This window comes from Astatotilapia calliptera, chromosome 2 (assembly GCF_964374335.1).
Source record: "Astatotilapia calliptera chromosome 2, fAstCal68.1, whole genome shotgun sequence".
In the NCBI taxonomy this organism is placed as follows: domain Eukaryota; kingdom Metazoa; phylum Chordata; class Actinopteri; order Cichliformes; family Cichlidae; genus Astatotilapia; species Astatotilapia calliptera.
The window spans coordinates 32,318,781-32,339,031 of record NC_137423.1 but is presented as its reverse complement, the minus strand read 5'-3'; the positions used below and the strand labels follow the sequence as shown (position 1 = coordinate 32,339,031).

The 20,251-nt window shown below is 38.5% G+C and overlaps 1 protein-coding gene across 1 annotated transcript in view; it reads left to right on the top strand.

Annotated features, from left to right (window-relative positions):
* pcdh11 (protocadherin 11) overlaps nucleotides 1-20,251 on the top strand; it is a 135,877-nt gene that overhangs the window by 55,183 nt on the left and 60,443 nt on the right. Inside the window, exon 4 of the mRNA XM_026142903.2 lies at nucleotides 644-703. Within this exon, the coding sequence (XP_025998688.1) occupies nucleotides 644-703 (60 nt within the window). The remainder of the gene's footprint in view (nucleotides 1-643; nucleotides 704-20,251) is intronic.

The window sequence follows — 20,251 nt, the reverse complement described above, 5'->3', positions numbered from 1 at the left end:
AGTTTTCCGAGCCCCTCCGCTTCCCTGCTGGTTCTGTTTCACCCATTGCTCTTTTTTTTTTCATTTCTCACTGAGGTCAGCTCAAGATGGCTTATTGTTTTTTCTTTTTTTTTTATGATGGCATTGTGAGTATGCAAATACTTTGGATCTTTGCATAATCACAAGCAGCAGGACCATCTGTTGTTGGCTTGTTGACTTACCTTGTGTCTGCTTTTAATGGTGTTTTCTTGTATCTGAGTGATGTATTGGTGTATTAACAATGTGATAATCATTTAACCTCAAAAAATGCAGTCGGGCGTGTACGAAAAATCCGAACATATGTTCAGCGAAATCTTCTGACAAAGAAGGATTTATAATCTTTGAGCAGGGATAGAAATAAGGGAACACAAAAACAAATAACAAAAAAAATCACTCCGCTCACGTTATGTCAGATAAGACGACGCTGTCAAGATAGAGATTTAAAATGTGACGCTTGACAAATGTTGTGATCTTGGCTTAGTGGGTAGTAAAGAGTGGGAGTTAACCCCCACTTAAAAACACAGCAAAAATACTAATAGCAAGGAATAGTAAATAAGATGAAACTTTATGCAAGGATATGCCTCCAATGAAACATGTCCCTGATAATGTTTTTTTTTTCTACTAGAACCAGAGCCAGACACCAGAGAAGTCTTTTAACTCACCGCCTCCCATTTGTCCTCATAAGGTAAGCTCCAGTTTGCTTTCAGGCAAGGAATAAACAGCATTATGTGAAATAATTACAGATATTTTAAGAATACGATGTTCTTATTAAGCTGTGATTCTGTGTCTATTTGCAATTTTGCATTTGTAAATTAGCTGCATAATATGTCAAGACCCTTTTCATCTTCTCACATATCTGATGTTCCATTCACCATATCATTGCAAGACTCTTTGCCAAATGGTGTGCAAAATGAATTTGTTTATCATGGGTTCTTAAAGAAACTATTTTCATTTCCAAGACAACAGTTTCATCTGTTTTCTGTTCTTCCTCTGTGCGTTCTGCTAATCGTTCGAGATTTATTTAACATGAAGCGAGAAGGGCAAATTTATTCAATGCTAATTAGTCTTGTACATGCACAGTCAAAGTCATCACTTCACTGTGATGGTCTCAAGTCGTCACCACACACTGACTGAAGTCACTGTCCCCTTCAACCTCTACTCCTGATGCGTGACTCTTGCAAATGTGATAATGTGCCATGCAGTGAAATTCGCGCAATTTCAGTTCACTTAGCACCAAACGTGTCAAAAATGCCTGTGTCCTTTTCTGGATGAATGGGCGTTATGGCTGAGAGTGGCTTATTGCAAGAGTGGACCTTGGTAAAAGGAGCCCAATAGATGGAAGCTGTCTGACAGGCTGTCATCAACTGTTCAAAGCCTAACACCGCTCTACATCCCTAATGCACAGCTAGCTGTCTGAAATGACTTTGGTGGCATTAAAATATGCAGACAGTGGTCGGACAGTAAATAATAACAAAATATGATACCCGTTTCTCTGCTCTGTCACTGGAAAATCACTGGAAAAAGTAAATTATCTGCATATCTATCATTGTAGAATAAGAACGCACATCCATGTAAGGCATGAACTTTTCAAATTTGGGTTGCTTTTGGTGAGAAATTACAGCGTGCCGTAGCTCTAATGGGGTGTTACAGATGTGTTAATGTAAGAAGACATCACTTTCGATTGCTCCACATACTATGTCTACGTCTTGTTTCCTCTGGACCCCATACTTCTCTCTCTTTCACTCTTTCCATTTTTACCCAGCTGATCAGGACTGATGTAATGGGGGAACACTGTGGGTTTGCGGATAGTGTTATTCACGTTTTAGCTGTTAGCAGCTGAACATAATCTCCCTCTAGTCAGCTCACATTAGTCTCCATGATCCACACCAGCCCAATATGTGCAGCGAATGCATTGGGCCAGCTGGGGTAATTTAGTATGTCAGTCAGTTCAGGAGGCTGGTAAAATGAGTAAATGGCTGGATATGATTTATATGTAAAGAATATTCTGATTATAATGGCTCTCAGAATAGAATATCCACTGGCTTTTTAAACTTCTCTTCATCTGCATTGTGTGCATCCCCCAGATAGATAGCGAAATGAACAGAGGGCTTTTAAACTGACTACTCTGTGATTATATTAAGAATGTGAGAGTGAGAGAGCGAGGAGAGGGAGGAGATCGGGTGCCCGAGCACTAAGTATATATAATTGCTTCTTGACACATTGGCCAAATTCTGCAGTGCCAGGATCTGAGCGAAGATGATTAACGGCTGTCCAAGTGGGTGGGCACTGCAGGTCGTTCAGGGCCTTTGGTTTCCATAGTGATTCTAGTCTAAAGGCCATATATTGCATAGTGAATATCCCAGAGGTCCACACATTGTTAAACTACAATTATAACTCACATCAAGAGCATTGTCTGTCCACCGCAAACTCTCTTATTCACCCACCAAGTGTCTTGCTGCGTTTTCCCTCTGCTCATCATTTATTTTCTCTTCTTATTTTCTTAAATTGTCTCCCCTAGCTGGCGAGAAGATAAAGAGTAAAAATTTTGCATTATGTGAATAATTGATGTGTGGGCTCACCTCAGAGCATCATCACACTACGGCAGTCGGGGTAAGAGGTGAGGGTAAGATCATATTTCTGACATGAGGCTTCAGGCTACAGAAAATTGTTTCACAAGGGTTTTCACAAGGTTTTCCTGTGAATCGACAGCGTGAATAACAACTCCTCATTATAGCACAACAGGGTAGTAATAAAATGTGAATAGGGATGCACATGCTTGGTTCTGTACATAAAGTCATGTGCGTCTGACAAGCTATAACATACAAGTAGTTCATTATAATACGGTTCTTGGTATCTGAGGTGGCTGTGTATAATAATGTGTGTGTAAGCATGCCAAAGTATGTGTATGTCTTTGTGAACACCACAATTTAAATAGGTGACAGATGGAGAGGACAAGGGATGGGGGTGGGGATCAAGCACCTCTGACAATATGGGGCCTGCACTGCACCTTGTTCTTGCCAACTCTGAAATAGCTACGGTAAACTAAAGCCGTGTGACTCCGGGATGCCATTTCACAGTTTTGTTTTCCTCGCGTTTCACAGTTTTTATTTCCACAAAAGACAAACTCTCTTGTGAAATGTCACCTAACAATGTAAAGGTTGAGTGATGAGCATGCGAGAGAAACACCTTGCTTCTTGAAGGGTTAGACTTTATTCTGTGAAGTTTGACAAAGACATGAATGTAAATGCGCTGAGTGTTACAGATAAAATTCTTAAGACATACAGTGTGCAGGAGCTTTTTAAAGCCAAGGAAAGGCCACCGAATAAACACATTTCAATGGTGATTCACTCTGTATAATAAAAGGAAATCCCTCAGGCATCCAAACAAAAGGCCTGTCATGCAGCAATTAAGCTTTGTTATTTGCGTCAAGCAGACTATGGATAAGTAATGTATCTTCCTAAAGATGTACGTCCACATCCTCGCACATGCAAGTGCACGGGCAAACACAGTCAGTCACTCAACTCCAATTCATTTGAGGTAAATGTAATCTCAGAAGACAAGCAGCAACAACCCACGGCTCCATCAAGGTGCCTGGGGTTGCATTGGTGGCCATCGTCAAATAAATAATGCTTTGTGACTGAAAAAAAGACAATCCAAAAGGTCATCTGTGACCTCTGGGACCAGTGCTGTGCAGCATCTGTCACTAGCAAGCACCGCATGTCTGTGTCAAATGGCAAAAGGTATGTGGTGCAGCCAGCCTGCCATGTAATGAAGGGAGTAGGCCTCTATATACATAACATCACAGTCACAATTGTATTAAGAGGGCTCCACAGTATCCTGGCTCATCTGCAGGACATCTTCTACGCACCATAGTATAAATGACAGAATGGAAAATTATCTACAATATTATTAAAAAAATACACTTTTCAAGATCATACCTGGCATATCAAGGAAGAAATTCATGTTCTTTGGAAATCTAACTGAAAAAAAAGGATAAAAAAGTATTTGACATCCCCTTAATCCATTTAATCGGTAATGAGGTTTAGGTAACTTTCAGGATGTTAAGTGAACAATGGCTATCCTCTCTGATGATATTTCACTTGTCACATAATTTCCGTAACAGCAGTTAATGGTATCAAATATTCAGGGTAAAATGATGAAGAAATATATAATCGATGCTTTCCTTTCAGCCAACTTACAATTCTCATATATCTGCATCAGACCACACCTCCGTGTGGAACAAATCAATAATATTCCATTTCTAACCAAATTCTTCTTTTTGTATGGTGAAATCCGATCTTTATGGACACAGTAACAAATTGGATATCCCCACAGTCACATTGGAAAAAGAAACACAAGCTCAGAGACAACATGGGTTGCTCTGTAAAAGAATGTACCATGCATATTGTTTGACGAAATTGCGTACCACACAAATTTCATTCTGAATTCTCTCAAAGTGCAAATGAGGCTCACTTCTGTTAGTATATTTCCCAGATCCCCTGCACTGTACTCTCTCACATGCTGGCTGTCCTTTCCTCTCACTCGCCACGTATCTCCCTCCCCACATCCAGCTAAACCAATCAGGGATTTGAGGGCCTCGCCTCCAATCAATTACGACCCAAATCAGTGCAGAGGCCTTTGATATAGAATCATTTGTCAAATCAGTGCAGATGGCTGAGGGCAGGTACCCTTGTGCTATAGGCCATATCCATGTGGAAATCTCTGCTCAGGGTGGGCTCTCCTGATGCTCCCCAACCTATTAATGGGAAGTCATTTTGTGCGCCAGGACTGCAGTCCAGCTGCCTGGTCTCCTAGATTGCTAGTGTTTAAGCATCTTAGTCAAACAGAGGATAATAGCAAATGATTTGAACTTTGTAGGCAAACGGAATATGAATCTCATGGATCCTACTTGAAGTTTTCAAATGGACTGTACAACGACTACAAGAGTACCCGTGTATTTTAAAACTCTAAATTATCACATGCAACTAGAGCAGGGCGATATGGCCAAAAATATTTATCACGATATATATTTGAAAATTTGCGATAACGATATAACCGACGATATAATTGATGCGAGACAAAATACAACTCCACAACATTACTAGCGCAAAAAGACAACCTTCCATTTATTTTCACTTAAACAAGAAGCTGGTTTTTATGTACATTAAAGCTTTATAAAAATGTAACAGTGCAAATGCAAATTCCTTGCTGAAAGTTTAACCAAAAGGCATTTCCAGTAGAAATGGGCTGACATATCCTGAGCATAACCATGTATAATATCCACTGAAGTTAAAAAGAGGTGCTTTGCAACATTCAACTGCAGTGTGCAGTACGCATTTTTCGGACCATAAGGTGCATGGGATTATAAGGCACATTAAGCGAAACAAAGCAGTCAGATAAATCAAACTTTATTAAACTCATTCTTCTTGCTTCCTCCACTTCTGTACCATTGATTCATTAATGTTGAATTCTCTGGCAGCTGCTCTATTCCCATGTTGTTGCAGTATATTAATGACTAACCTCGTATTGTGGATGGATTATCTCAGTTGTTCTCCTGACTGAAGTTTGGTCCGTTTACAGCATCCTGCCATGCGATTGCATTTGTTTCTAACCATGAAGAACCTTCACGTTAACTTTTTTAAGTGGAAAAGTGTTAGTGTTCGTCCTCCAGCTTCACTGTTTATGTTATGCTAACATAGCTGTGTCGCTAGCGATCACGTAGCACATCATTATATACCAGCTAGCCCAACTTCAGTAACCCTACAAACGTCACTGCTGTTTAGTTTCCTGTCTTCATTTATGTTGGAAGTGATAGCAGAGCTGTACGTTTGATTTTTTTCAGAAATCTCTCAGTCAGAACATGCAATATCATGCTTAGGTAACTAGCGAAACTAGCGAGCTAACTTCCGCTAGCTTCCTGCTAACTTCTAACTCCGTTAAATGTAATAACTTTTGTTTTCATGGATGCCTGGAAGTTAAACTTTATAGTTACACCTGGTAAAGCAGCAATGCTGATCGTTTTATTAAAGATGAAAGAATTTAGACAGTTTTTAACTCTAAGTGATGCTGCAGTGTTGTTTGACCTGAAGTATACGGAGTTTAGGACCCAGATTACTCCCAGATTTAAGAGCATCTTAGTCCGACAAATACGACAATAACAACGGCCGCTTGCATGTTCTACAAAAAAATGTGCTTTGTTGTGTATCTGACGGACAAACACCAAACCAGTTCCACATCACGGAAGTTGCACCATTTTTACAAACCAATTCTGGTTCATCTGTTTAACTCAACAATCGGCCATGTGCGTATGAAAACAAAGGCACTGCGCATGCGCGTTTTACTCCCATTCTATCGCGATATTTCATTTTCCTATCGTTGCCTAACATTATACCGGTATTACCGTGAACGGTATAATATGGCCCAGCCCTACATGCAACCTGCTGTGACAAAATACTTTAGTACATGAGCTAATCCACTGCAAATGGTGCCCCAGAAATACCAAATAGAAATTCAGATTTTCATCATGCGAGTGCTGTTTACTTGTGCATGTTCACTTTTGAACAGTTGAAGAGAAAACTTCTGAATACAACTAAAACTGAAATACAGCTAAACCTAAGACTTAAATACACTAATTCAGATTGTGGTAATAGTAACTTAAGGTCAAGAGTTCCTGTTCACAACCAAATTTTAACCAAGCAATAGCAGTATATAATAGTGAATAATCAGACAATGCTTATCAAGAGAAAAAAATATAACCTAAATATATTTAGAGGACATTGTGAGTGTGCCTGTCTCACCGGTGCTGTTTGATATGTCCTCCTTAGGAAAAGGCAGAATTAAAAACATTATAAATACAATATTTTCAGTGTATTTAAGTTCATTTAAGTGTGATTGGGCTACTTTAATAAGCTTGCCAAAACTCACCTCCTAAAAAAGTCTTCAACCTTTAGCCTTTGTTTCTTTATACTCTTATATAAAGGGACCTTGGGTTTCAGCAAATTCAGCAATAATACATATAACTAAATAATTATTATCTTTTATTGTTTTTGTTTTGAAAACCCAACATATTTTTAGAGCCTCTGTAAAGCTCCCTATAACTTCTTATAGTGATTTATCATAGCCTTCAGAGTTTCAAACCAAGTTGCTTCTTCTTAGAGTATCTCATGTAGAATCTTGTCTCAAGCGATGACATAGTGAGCTCCTTTAAATACCTAGGAGTTTTCATTTTTACGATCTAGCACATTTCTAATAAGATATTGGCAGACGTTAAACACGGCATCACAGGAAGCTATGATGGATGGTCATTGCGAGATTGGATCAGAACTGCCATCTAAACCAATCCTCCAACCTACCACCACCTACTCTTTGTGTCTAATCTAACACTGAGCATGATAGATGGTTCTGGAAGCCCTTTTACAATGTGTAAAAAACAATATACATGTAAGTATAACTACACATTTTTACTTATATCATGTTACAGAATGAAATTCTGTTCTGTTGTAATAAATAAAAACTCAAAAGAATAAAGATAAGATAATACAACCCTAGTCTGGTCATTGTCATCATCATCATCAGTGACATTTTATTCTCTTATATTTTGTGTTCCCACCCGTTTTTTTCTTTTTTCCTGGGCATGATTAAAAACTCTCTAAAATGCACAGAAATGTTTTTTAAGGTCTTGAGGTTTTGAGCTATTTTACAAGCAGTAGTTTTCTTGGAAACCAGTTGCAGAGTTTGGCGTCATGCAATATTCTTTGCACTGTGAACATCAGTGAAACAACAGTTTCCAAGGATTCCTTGTGCCAAGCCAGGAGCACTCATCTGTTTTTTAAGGCACTTTAAATACTAGATTTTATTTGGCATCATTATTTAAGGATACTTGTAGCTCTTTCTATACTTTCTAATAACTGCTGCATGTGTTTGAGGTTTTAAGTCCCTAATATGCAGGACTGTGTAGCAACAGTCAAAAATGCGAAGCTCCAGCTGTATTTGCGGTCACGTCTTTTCCTTGGTAACCGTGTCTTTACAGTTAACCTTGAATTGGAAATTATATGTCCAATCATTTGTATGGCAGTAGAAATAACGTGATCTCATCCAATTGTAAATTTGCTGTGTAGTCTCTGGTTTTAATTATACACTTTCACTTAAAAACAGTGCAAATACTGTAAGATTATGCAATAACATATATTTTTTTAAATAACTGGGCAATTTCACAGGGTGTAGTTTTTTTGTTTATTGTAACAGCAATACTGAAACAAGACATTGTCACAAATTGTCATTAGGCAAAAGCTGTGTTGTTAGGCTTTCGTGTTTAATGACTTAAAAACAGCATTATAGGCTTCATTAGTTAGCACGTCGGTGCAAGCTAGATTATCTAGGAATAGATTTGAAAAGTTAAAGCAAACATAACTTGTGTCCTTAGGTTATCTGACTTGTCAGAAAAGGCATTAAATAATAAATGATTAAAAGAACATAAATAAATGTAAAAAAAATATCCTCAAAATCCAGCATGTTTAATTTATAGCTGAACATTAATCACAAAATGCTCAGCATTCAGCATTCACGGGTGAGGTTTAAGTTATATAAAAAAGCTTCTTTTAATGATTTTATTCATGAGAAAAGTATTATTCAATGCCTTCATGTTTCAGCGATGTATCCTTGCTAAGATGTATCCTCCCTAAGATTATAAATCAGTGCAGTGCAGTGGGATGTCATGGATGCCAGCCCTCAGTTCTCTGTGCAAGAATAAGATGAGTTCCCTCTAGTATTTGATGCACATTGAATATGTCTTCAGATCAACACAGCACAACTGTTTCCCTGGCAGACAGAACAAAGATCACAGAAATCTGAAATGCAAAGTAAACGTTAAAAAAAAGAAGCACAAAAGCAAAACAGCCTTACCCTAAAAGTGAGAGTTTTGAGCACTGTGAACACATTTTAACCCAAAACTGCTCCTGCAGCAATCAGCATAATCATCAGCCTGCTGCATTCTCAGATAAGATAGTGGGTGCATTATCTGTCCTCCAGTTTCACAATTTTACTCATCATACAAGCAACACTTTCACTGTAGGTGGCAATCAAGCTGCATTCTTAATTGATGTTAATATGTCGCATGTTTTTGGGATGTCCACACTTATTTATTTTATGAAGTAATTATATTACTTGGAATTTACACACTACTAGTAAACACACACACAAAATGTTCAATTAACAAGTGTTTTGTCAAAAATATCCCATCATACTGTGGGAGATGTATTCCTCTGTCTCTTTGACTTTTGTTTTAATACACTCTAGTTTGTGCACCATTGCCAACCGTGTGCACCACTTTGTTTCCACAAAGTGAAAGCCAGCTTTTGTTTTCTCTACAATTGTAAAGGAGATATATGCGTGTGTATTTATGTTATGACACTGATTTCATGATCTCTGAAATGCTTGATATTACTTAAGACAGAAGAGAATAAAAACCAACAAATGAAAGAGGAAACCGCAGTTAGGAAATGATTACAAGCATGTAAGCTCTCTAGGCAAGAACAAGCTGCATTGCTCGGGATATTTTTCTCACCCTCTGCCTTTGCATATTTCACACTGGCATATCTTTCGAGATGTAAGTCATACTGAGAGATTTGACTCTGCATGCTAAAAAGGCATAAATACAGGGGAAAAAACATAACCAGCAGATGACCTTATTACACTCAGTATGTAACATGCAGTAGCAATATTGCCTTTATTTGTCATTATTACCACCCGCAATTACTGTGAGTAGGAGGAATATTAAATTGACAAAGAGGGCCTCTGACTAAATGTTAAGGAGCCCTCCTGTCATGTGAGACACATTCCTACTGTTCTGAGTGGGCTGGTATGGCTGTGTTTTACTACTTACGGATATTCAATGGAAGAGCACAGAGCGGGTCTTGCTGTAATAAGGCATTTACCAATGCAGAGTAGCACTGTGCGCTGTGAGAACATATGTTAATGCACTTGGCTGTGGCCAGAGAAACAGCGAGAGGTTTGGAAAAAAAACACATGGGACTGGCCTCCTGGAGCACACATAGCCTTCTACAAAGATATTAATATGAGTCAGTGGTGGAAGAGGAGGAAAAATTACCCTGGCAGTGAGGAGACGTTTGTTTTCATGATGGTGATGGACCCCAATTGAGTAAAGCAGGCTGGAGAAGAGAGGATACTCTGTATTGGATGGCTTTTGAATTGCATCAGTGGCACACCTCTAACTGGCTCCTTTGCCAGAGAAGCTGACAACAATGTATTTGGGGAATATATGCATGAAGGAAATGGGAATATGTTTATGAAAATAGCCTCTAATTTATCGAGACTGTTCTGCTAAGATTTTTGTCTGTTTTCAAGAAGAGATCTTGTAGGCTGTAAGTAGAAGTAGGATTCAAACCTAATTCAAATTTTGTCATTTGAGTGTAATTTGGCCATCCTTTATCACAAACCATGTCAAGCTGCCATGTTAATTTGTCCTAATACAACGCGTGGCAGTACACATGCATCATTTGTGTTGAAGTTCTTTTGGCTTGTTTTTTTTTATCTAACTTTGAACAACATGTAAAAACATAATGATAAGAAAAAAGGAATTAATACAGTTCACAATAACTGCTGTGAAATAACTGGCGTCTCTCTTTTTCCTGCAACCTACTAGTTTAAGCAGTTTACAATGTTTTATTTTTTTCTTTGCTAAATCCTATGCAAATTTCCGCTCACAGAGTTTGCATTTTACTTGTCAAGATTTTCTAAAAGTTTCAAATGTTGGTGTATTTCTACTCCAGCCTGGCTCGTTAGCTGCTAACCTTTACTGTTCGGGCCAGCTCTATGGTGATGAGGGGGAGGCAAAAAGACACCATCATAACGTTGCATGATTTGTTTCCTTTTTCACAGGGCAGTGCACATGGCACAAACATTTAGATAACTGTTACACCAAAAACTTAGCCACATACAACCATTGTTTGACTCTTTGTGCACTGTGTCCTAGTTACATGCTCACATCCTACCACACTGGACCTATCTCTGGTTATTCACATGGCTACTTCCCTTAAAGGAAAATATTTTCCAGTACAAAAGTTTCTGTTTAACCCAGACTTTCTGATCAGTTAACCTAAAGCACAGCACTTGTCACCTTCAAATGAGTTTCTGAGGTGCTAACAGTAAGTTGTGAACTTTATATAGAAAACACCATGGAGACATGGTCTGACGCTGCTTTTAATTTAGCCTCTAATGTATTGCGTTATTTTTGTGCCACTATTCTGAGCGCACGTAAAAGAAAATTGAGCGCACGTAAAAAAAAATTGCAGGTGCAAGTGTTGCATTTTGAGGAGAAATTTATTTTGAGCGAAGAAAAGCTGAATTTGACTGAACAAAATTCATTGCTGCGTGCAAAAAATGTATTTCAGTGTTTGCTATTATCCACACACACACAATAGCAGCCCCTGTCGCTCAGTTTTTGCATTTGCGCTCACTCGCAATGTGTTGCTTGCGCTCTCAACATTTCTGCCCGTGCGCGCTCAACTCTTTCTGTACACCGTTATATTTGTGCCACAAAACCAGCCAATCACAGATTTGGATGCAAAAAAAATCTGATTGGCTGTTCTGGTCTCCATGTATGTATCTATCTATATCTATATATATATATATATATACACACACACACACACATATATCACACGAAAAAGGTCAAGCCGGTCATTAACATTGGGCCATAAATTTTCATCAACATCACAGTGGATGTCTTCGTTGTTCAGGCACCGTGGGAAAAATCTCCTGGCATGACGAATCCAGGCTTGACATTGCTCAGCAGTTATATCACCACAAGCTTCACACATGGCTTGAAGAAGGGAGACATGCTCATGGGGATTGCGATCATACACCTTCCACCTCCATGTAGAGAAGAATTCCTCAGTTGGGTTGAGGATAGGGGAATATAGTGGAAGATAGAGGGTCATGAAGCGAGAATGTGTTTGAAACCATTCCTGAACCAGCTGTGCATGGTGGAAGCTGACATTGTCCCACACAACAACATAGACGATGTCTTCTCCCTGACAGGCCTGCTCCAGTTCATTTAAAAAAAACTATCAGGTGTTCAGTGTTGTATGACCCTAGAACTGGTCTACAGCCACAACCACACCATCTTCAGATATAGCTGCACCCATTGAGATGTTTCCCCCATGTTTTCCAGGGACTGGGATGGTAGCCCTTTGTCCAATAAGGTTACGTCCTCTGCGTCTAGTTTTTGCCAGATTGAAACCGGCCTCATCAACAAAAATATACTTGTGATGATTCACAGCAGCGTCCAGCTCCATCACCCTCTAAAATGATAATTTAGTTAGTTTTTTTTACAACTAATAGTTGTCAGTACTGTTTCAGTAATTGCATGCCAGTTTAGTGTTGTACCTGAATATATTCTGAACGCAGTTGTTTCACCCGGACATTGTTCCTCTCAAAAGGAACCAAGTAAATTTGTTTCATGGAAACCTGGTGCTTCTTCAAAAGCCGGGCAATCGTTGGAAGGCTAATTGATGGCACATTGGCAAAGGTGTCATTGCTGTTCTCAATAGCCTGTTTGATTTCAGACAGCCGTGTGTCATTCCTTGCCCTGACCATTTCCACCACAGCCAACTCCTGCTGGTCAGTCAAAACACGTGGGCGACCACCACCAGGTTGTCTCCTGTTAATTCTGAGGACAATCATATACTGTCAATATTGAAGTATTACAAATTACATTACTGTAAACTGACAATTACATGTTGTTCATCTATACAATAGAGTACTATATTTTAGAAGTGAAGTTGCTGTAGCAGACATACCGGTTTTCTTGGCGAAAAGTTCTGATGATAGAGCTGACAGTTGACCTTTGTAAATTAGGCTGTACCAACCTGGCAGCCTCAGCCATGGTAAGGCCTCTGTTAACCTCATGGTCAACAATGATGGCCCGGACTTCATTAGAGATGATGATGCGTTGTCTTCTGCCTACATTTCTCTGAAGACCATCTCTCTGTCGAGGAGCACCACCACCTCTTCGATGAAGGTTTCCTCTCCCTACGAGTCTATCCTGCTCCATATTTGAACAGTGCGAAGTCTCAAACACAGTTCTACTTATATGGTAACTAATTGTGATCATCAGAGGGAAACAATTAGCAATTAGTATTTCTAGATTGAAAGCTCTTGCAGCAATGTGTAACTTACAAATGACCAGACAACAATCAGTCAAGTTGAAAATCCATGGACATAATGAATGATTCACTGATTAAACATTAAGATCAGTCGAATTAAATGACAGACAAATGTATTAAACTGAATAATAAAAGATGCAAATCAAAAATTTTATAGTGATAACATTATGAAAGGCAGTAACTGTGAACGAAACATTTATTTAGATGGAACACTTATTTTGTGTAGTGAAAAGGATATTTTCACTACTTTTTGAAAATATGCTGAAATGTTTGAAAAAGGTGCACTTTTGATGATCTGTTGTGATATAAGTCCTAAGAGTTTTGAAAATGTACCAATTGCTTATGAAAACTGCGCCAAACCAATAAAAAAAAACAGTAATGGAAAAAAATATACTTACTGTAACAATACTCAGAACTTACCTTTTAAGTTTTACGGTTACTGGACTATTATAACTACAGTCTTTTGGTTATATTAAACCTATATGAGCTGTTTGTTTTTAAAAAAAAGAACAACACTTTTCACCACTGAGTAATGAAAACACACCTGTTACCAATGCGGAAAAAAACTATTCTGGAATATAGAAAGACAATCAGAATCAATTTCTTGGAGATGAACCCACACTGTTGGTTGTGTTTTTTTTTTTTTTTTTTTTTTTTTTTTTTTTTTTTTTTTTGGAGGGAGGGAGGGAGGGAGGGAGGGAGGGAGGGAGGTGGTGGTGTGTGTGTGTGTGTGTGTGTGTGTGTGTGTGTGTGTGTGTGTGTGTGTGTGTGTGTGTGTGTGTGTGTGTGTGTGTGTGTGTGTGTGTGTGTGTGTGCACACACACACACACACACACACACACACACACACACACACACACACACTATAACAAGGCCACTGTCATCTAATGTTTCACGAGCTTCTATGTCTGATCCTTACGCCTGTTGTAATATGTGAAGAATGACATTGAATGTCAATTCAATAACATTAATAACATTATAGCTACCATTTGGCAAATGGCAGTGTGTTTAAGACAGAAGCATCTACCACTTTTAGGAGATCAGTACCATAGATTTAGTGACAATGATTAATCAGTATCATAACTGTGTTTCATGTTCGTCAGAGAATGACAGTGGTTCAGGCTCTTTTCTCCACACTCGAGCTTATGATTCACTACGTATTTGCACATCACAGTCTTTGGATAATGCTTCCATAAGTGTCAATGAGGAAAACTGTCAAATGTTTCAGTAGGAGAGCGATCAAATTGGTGAACAACTCATATTACAACAGGATCTTGATAAACCAAGGTATGACACATTAGTGGGTCTTTCCATTCTCTTTTTTTCGTGTTTCCTCCTTGGCAGTGCACTTTATTAGATAAACCTCACTGTTAATGCTGCTCAAGCTCTTGTGACTCACTATGGAGGCAGACATGCAGACAGGGCTGAACAGTTCAATTATTAGCCATTGAAACATGTAGCGTCTGCTCTTATGTCACCAACATTTACAGTATATTTAACTTAATTCCTGTCAAATTCTGCATCAGTTTTTAAATTGGTATAAAAACCACTGGACAAAACTCTGAACTGGATATCACTGTAGAACCTTTAGCAGACATGGTGAATAAAACCGAGTTTCTAAAAAGTGGGCAAATTTTGACAATTCTTTAGACCATGACAACCTTAAAATCCTGCCACTGGCGAGTAAAAGAAAATGGCTCTCAATACATATAACATGAGTTTTTTCCGCAACAATATTACAGTTAATAGCACACTAGGGTCGTATGACTAGTGTTGCTAAAACACTTAACTTTTTTTTCCCTGTCTGTCCTTTCATATTGTGTTTTAGCCAGCAGCAAAATCTTCATTTTCTTGTAGCAAATAATATTGTAATAATGCAGAGACTGCGAGGCGGATATAAAGCCCTGGATGTTATTATGCATTAGTAAGATTGTTATCATCCATTGTGACAGCACCAGCTGACATGCTATCACCAAACAGGGGGAAAACTAAGTGTAGACAAGGTGGAAATCAGCAAGGGGCACGAGTATCTTCTCTCACTTACACACTATCTCAGTCAGTGTGGCTGTGTGGAATATATATATATATATATATATATATATATATATATATATATATATATATATATATACATATATATATATATATATATAATTCAATCAGGGCAAACAAACTAGGCAGTGCTTGTTCTGTCCCTCTACAAGTCAATCCACAACACTGCCATTAACCAGTGTAAAAATATCTGGGGCCTGACTTCAAGTGTTGGTGGTACTGTAAGAAAGAGCAAGGTATGTCTTCTGTGCTATAACTACTTGATATTGGAAGGAACCAAATTGAAGATTGAGTGAAAACAGAAAAACAGTGTTTGGTCGGTACTTTCATCATATTATTGCTTCCATAAATATATCTAACATTACTGCTTACCATTCTGTCTTATTCTGTTTTTTTAAGAAGGAAGTTTTTTTGCAAGAAAATGTGTCATTGTCTCAAGATGGTTCCAGGAAATTGCTTTACTTTACTCCAGTGGTCTGTACAGTCCCCAGATCACAACCCAATAAAACACTTTTATGGTGAGGTGAAGTGGGATGTTCATAGCATCTGTAACAATGAAAAACTGCAAAAACTTTGCAGTAAAGTCACAATAGATCGAAATCCTAATGTAACATCTTTAGCAACTTATTGAATCATACTTTAAAAAAAGGGGGCATCTCTGGAGGTCAAAAGATGACCCTATTACTTAGGTGTACTTAGAATTGTCAATGGAAGTATTTACAATAGTAGTAAAGGACTCGACTTCAGTTAGAGACCTCAGGCTGAAATATTCGTTCCGTTCCTTGACTTCTTAGCATAGACACCATGACATCCTAAATTTGCATAGCAGTAAAGATCAATGTAGCTCTTGGAGGCTGCGGTGACACTTATTCAAAACAGCTCCTCTTTTTTCCCTAGTGTAGTCTGGAGCAAAAGGAGGTGAGAAGGCATTGAGTGATGTGGGTAAAGAAAGCCAGACACTTCCTCAACTGTAGTCAACCTCAAAGAGCATTTTGTCATGTATCTTCACTTGGTAAAGTACCTGCAACCCTCTTCACATCACTACTGAATCAAGGTGTGCTTCACATGGTATGATGCTGTTTGATGCCAGTTGAAATATGGAAAAAGTAATGGCAAAGTAAGAATGTTTTATTTCTTTTTCTCTAAAACTGGCATAGCATTTTTTTTTGCCTTTTAAGCACATGAATGATTTTTGGTAAGTGGTAATTATTAAGTTAGATGTCACTGCATTATGAAGGATGTCCTTCAAGCTGTACCTGATTTCAAGGGACAGCTTGACAAAGCTCACTTTGAATTTGGTTGAAAGCATGTCTAATTGAATTTTGATACGTAATTAAATCAAGCAATAAATCAGCGCAGATCCCACTGCAACCGACAATTCAACACTCCTGAGCACCACAAGCTAATTATGATGAAGTTATTATCTCAGCCAAAGGGAGTTCTCTGAATGGCTCCTTCTGCATCATGTAGAATCTTTTCAACTAGAATGTACTCAACCTTGAGAAAAGGGCATCTTTCATAATGGCTCCAAAAGATCCTATAAATTTTACTTGCTCTCTTGGTAATGTATCCATGTCGCAAAATTGTCCCACTTTAAGCTTGATGATTTCTTAGAGCAGTCACAGCAGTGGAATGTTTTTGACTCACTTGTGCACATTCACACATTAATACACCAAGTTAGAAATGATCCGATGTACGCGAGCGATTGCGGCTGGTAGTAATTTCTGTCAATAATCCCTTGATGTGTAGGAAGTGGCTATATCGATTTAACATGGATTTAGAGCATCATCCTCATCATCTGTTTCCCGCCCTCATATGGTTAATCAATTATATCCCCTGAGATTTAAGTATGCTTTAGATGCCATGCACCGCGCATGTAATCTCATGACATAAGGTATTAAATGAAGTCTAATTATAACTTTGCAGCTATGTGTCATGCCGCACTCTTTTAATACCTTCCCTAAGAAGACAAATTGGTGTGTGCTGGATTTTGATTTAGTGAAAAATAAAATCTTAGGACCATCACGTGATCCTGGTAAATAAAATGGGTTTTAATCACCAATCGGCTTGACTCTACACTACCTTTGACACGAGCCCAAAGACGTGAAAAAAGGACAAAATTCTTCAATTCCCAAGACAACCATACTAGTTCTAGCTCATATGGTTTTCATAAATGAATCCTCTGCCACAATTACTGGAGTAGCCTCCTTCTGCATAATTTGATGAGCAAAGAGAACATTGATGAACTTTTTTAATTATTATGCCGCTTGGGATTCTGACACAAACGCCACAGAAAGGGAGGGGGTCCACCAGCATAGCTGCCAAGGAGCTTTTCCCCCTCCTTTCTCTCTTTTCCTCTTCCCACATCACCTTTTTTTAATTCACCCAATTTGTTGGCCCAAATGAAACAGCAAAAGGTTAGAGTGTGGAGTAATTAACAGCAGCTAGCTTAATGAAATCAGGAGGGGCTGGTACACTGGGAGGATCAATACCTCGCTAAGAGTGAAGCAAGAAGGGGGATTGTCCAGGGGAAACACACACATATACAGACCACTTAATAATAATAAGCTGATTAAAAGGCAACATGGTGTCCACTTGTAAATCAAAACTGGTTCGAACATACGGTGACATTATTGCTGTTTAGTAATTGTGTTAAAGAAATGTTGCTCCTTATGCACACTCAAGAAGTTTACAGGATTTACACCGCTCTCTGTGGTTTGCTGAGAGGGTTTCCCTTTAATGAATGTCAATAAGTACATCAATACACTTTGGACAACTGAACACCAGTGCAGAGGGAAATGGTTATTCTATTTATCTAAGGCTACACTTAAGTATATTGAAGACTTTATTAGCCTCTTTCGATGAGGAGGTGTTTTGTTTTGCAACCGTTTTATTATGCTGTCTAAGGCATGCTGTGTTTGCCAGATATATAAGAGATGTAAACTTGAACTCTGCTCACTTTGTCTTGGCTGAGACATCCATGTCTCTCGAGTCTGCGTGCATTAGCAGATGGCATGCACATCCAAGTTTTCCGTGGTGAATAGTTATGTGTGCATATGTATGCATGTGTCTCATTGTTTTGAGGCTACCTGACAGTTGACAATTTGCTCCTTTTGATAAATTCGGACACATCCATCTCTTCCTCTGGGAAAGCAGCTGATAGCGGGCCATGTGCTTTTCTCCCACCGTCTCCAAAGAGCTCAAGTAATAGACCACGGCACGTTTTTTTCAAATACTCCAATCTTGTCAAAGTGCTGCCTGACCATTGTTTTCACAGACTTCATGCAGTAAGACTAACTGAATTGCAGAAGACCCGAGTTTCACCAAGGAACCCTAAGTTGCAGTCAAAACAAATGCGAAATATACAAGTTAAGAGACCGTGGCCAACTAGAAAGGTTCTCGTCTCTCTGGCTTGCTCTGTGCTTCTCCCTACCTTCAAAGGTATTTACACTATGAAATAAACTGTTATGTGGGAGGCTGTAAAGATGGGAGCAGCAGATCTCATTAGTGTTAAACTATTAGGAGCATGAGGACCCCAGGGATGAGGGGTTTTAAGGCTTTCACTGTAGCTTGAAGTTATCACATCATATGCTCTTTAAAAATGTTTTCACAAAGTGCAGTGAGGAAGTTATTTTTTCTTTTACTTTGAAGTTATTGCTAATGGAACTTACTCAGCAAAGCTTATTATTGTGATACTTATATCTTAATTGCTAACATATTAGAGCGGTCATAATTGAGCATGGACCTTTGTGCCATGATGTTAACAGAGATCAAGAAAAAGTCACAAAAATGATGGAATAACAGGAGTCAGTGATTTGATTGCCATTGTGTTAATGGATGCCTGTGGAAATTACTGGATTATAAATGTGTTACATGTTTGTGATATGTGGTAATTTAACTATTTTTGGCTCCCAGCTGTGTTTCTGTGGTTTTAAAGTGCACTTGAATGTGTTTAGAGCTTGATGAAGTTAAAATTGGACCCCATTGTGGCTACTAAATGTCATTAGAGTGTGGTGTAATTTAATATCAATGTTTGTTGTCCTTCTCTGGTGACATATGTTTACAAATAAGTCTCTGTTTGTAATGTCCTTTGGACTACAAATGTATCTGTAAGTAAAATACAAGTCTGGGGTGTTCTGAACACCTAAAAATTTTATTGAAGTTAAAAAAAGATAGATGCACCTTTCAAGAGTTCAAAATTGAAGCCAAGTGTTTTACACCTGCATTCTTTCCTCTGGCCGGTAGTGGACAGCTCAACAAAACAAAAGTTTGATTGATTGTGCAGTCTTTGAAAAAATAAGGTTACTGTTCTCCTGTTAGATGATCTCAGTAACCAGTTCCTAAATGAGTTTGTGATCTATGGTTTATGGTCTTAGGTGTTAATTTTAAATCTTATTTTGGACAACATGATCTTGTAAATCATGTTCCCCTTTAGTGTCAAAAAGACAGCATAGCATTGGAGTACCTTATGATTGTCAATAGCTACCCAGGGGCAACCTCCATAGCTGAAAGACAATGCAATTGGAAAAAAAAAATAGTTCCTGTAGGCACCGCTTGAAGCTCACTCCAAACTGGAGTCAACACCCCCCCCCCCCCCCCCACCTTTAGCAGCATCGCAAAATTTCTATTTTTCAGACATTCAACTAATAAAGCCCAGTCAGCATGGGAGCAATTGTAGGTATTGACTTATCAGTTCAAACACTTGATTTAATTAGTTTTGTAGATCAATTAGTTGTACTTGGGTTTAGTTTTAATATGCTATCTTATCTCTGCACATAAAACACGATCTCTGTAAGGCCTTTCATGTTATCTCATTAGAAAATGTAAGGCAACCATTCTTTAGACTGATCACTTTGCACCTTTGTCTCATGCAAAGAGTCCAATAAATATGTTAAAATAACAGGAATAATGAGGTGAAACCTGACAGTGAAGAACACGTGCGGTAATCAGAATATGTTTAGAAAAAATGATCATCGTGATCATGAACCACTACGGTT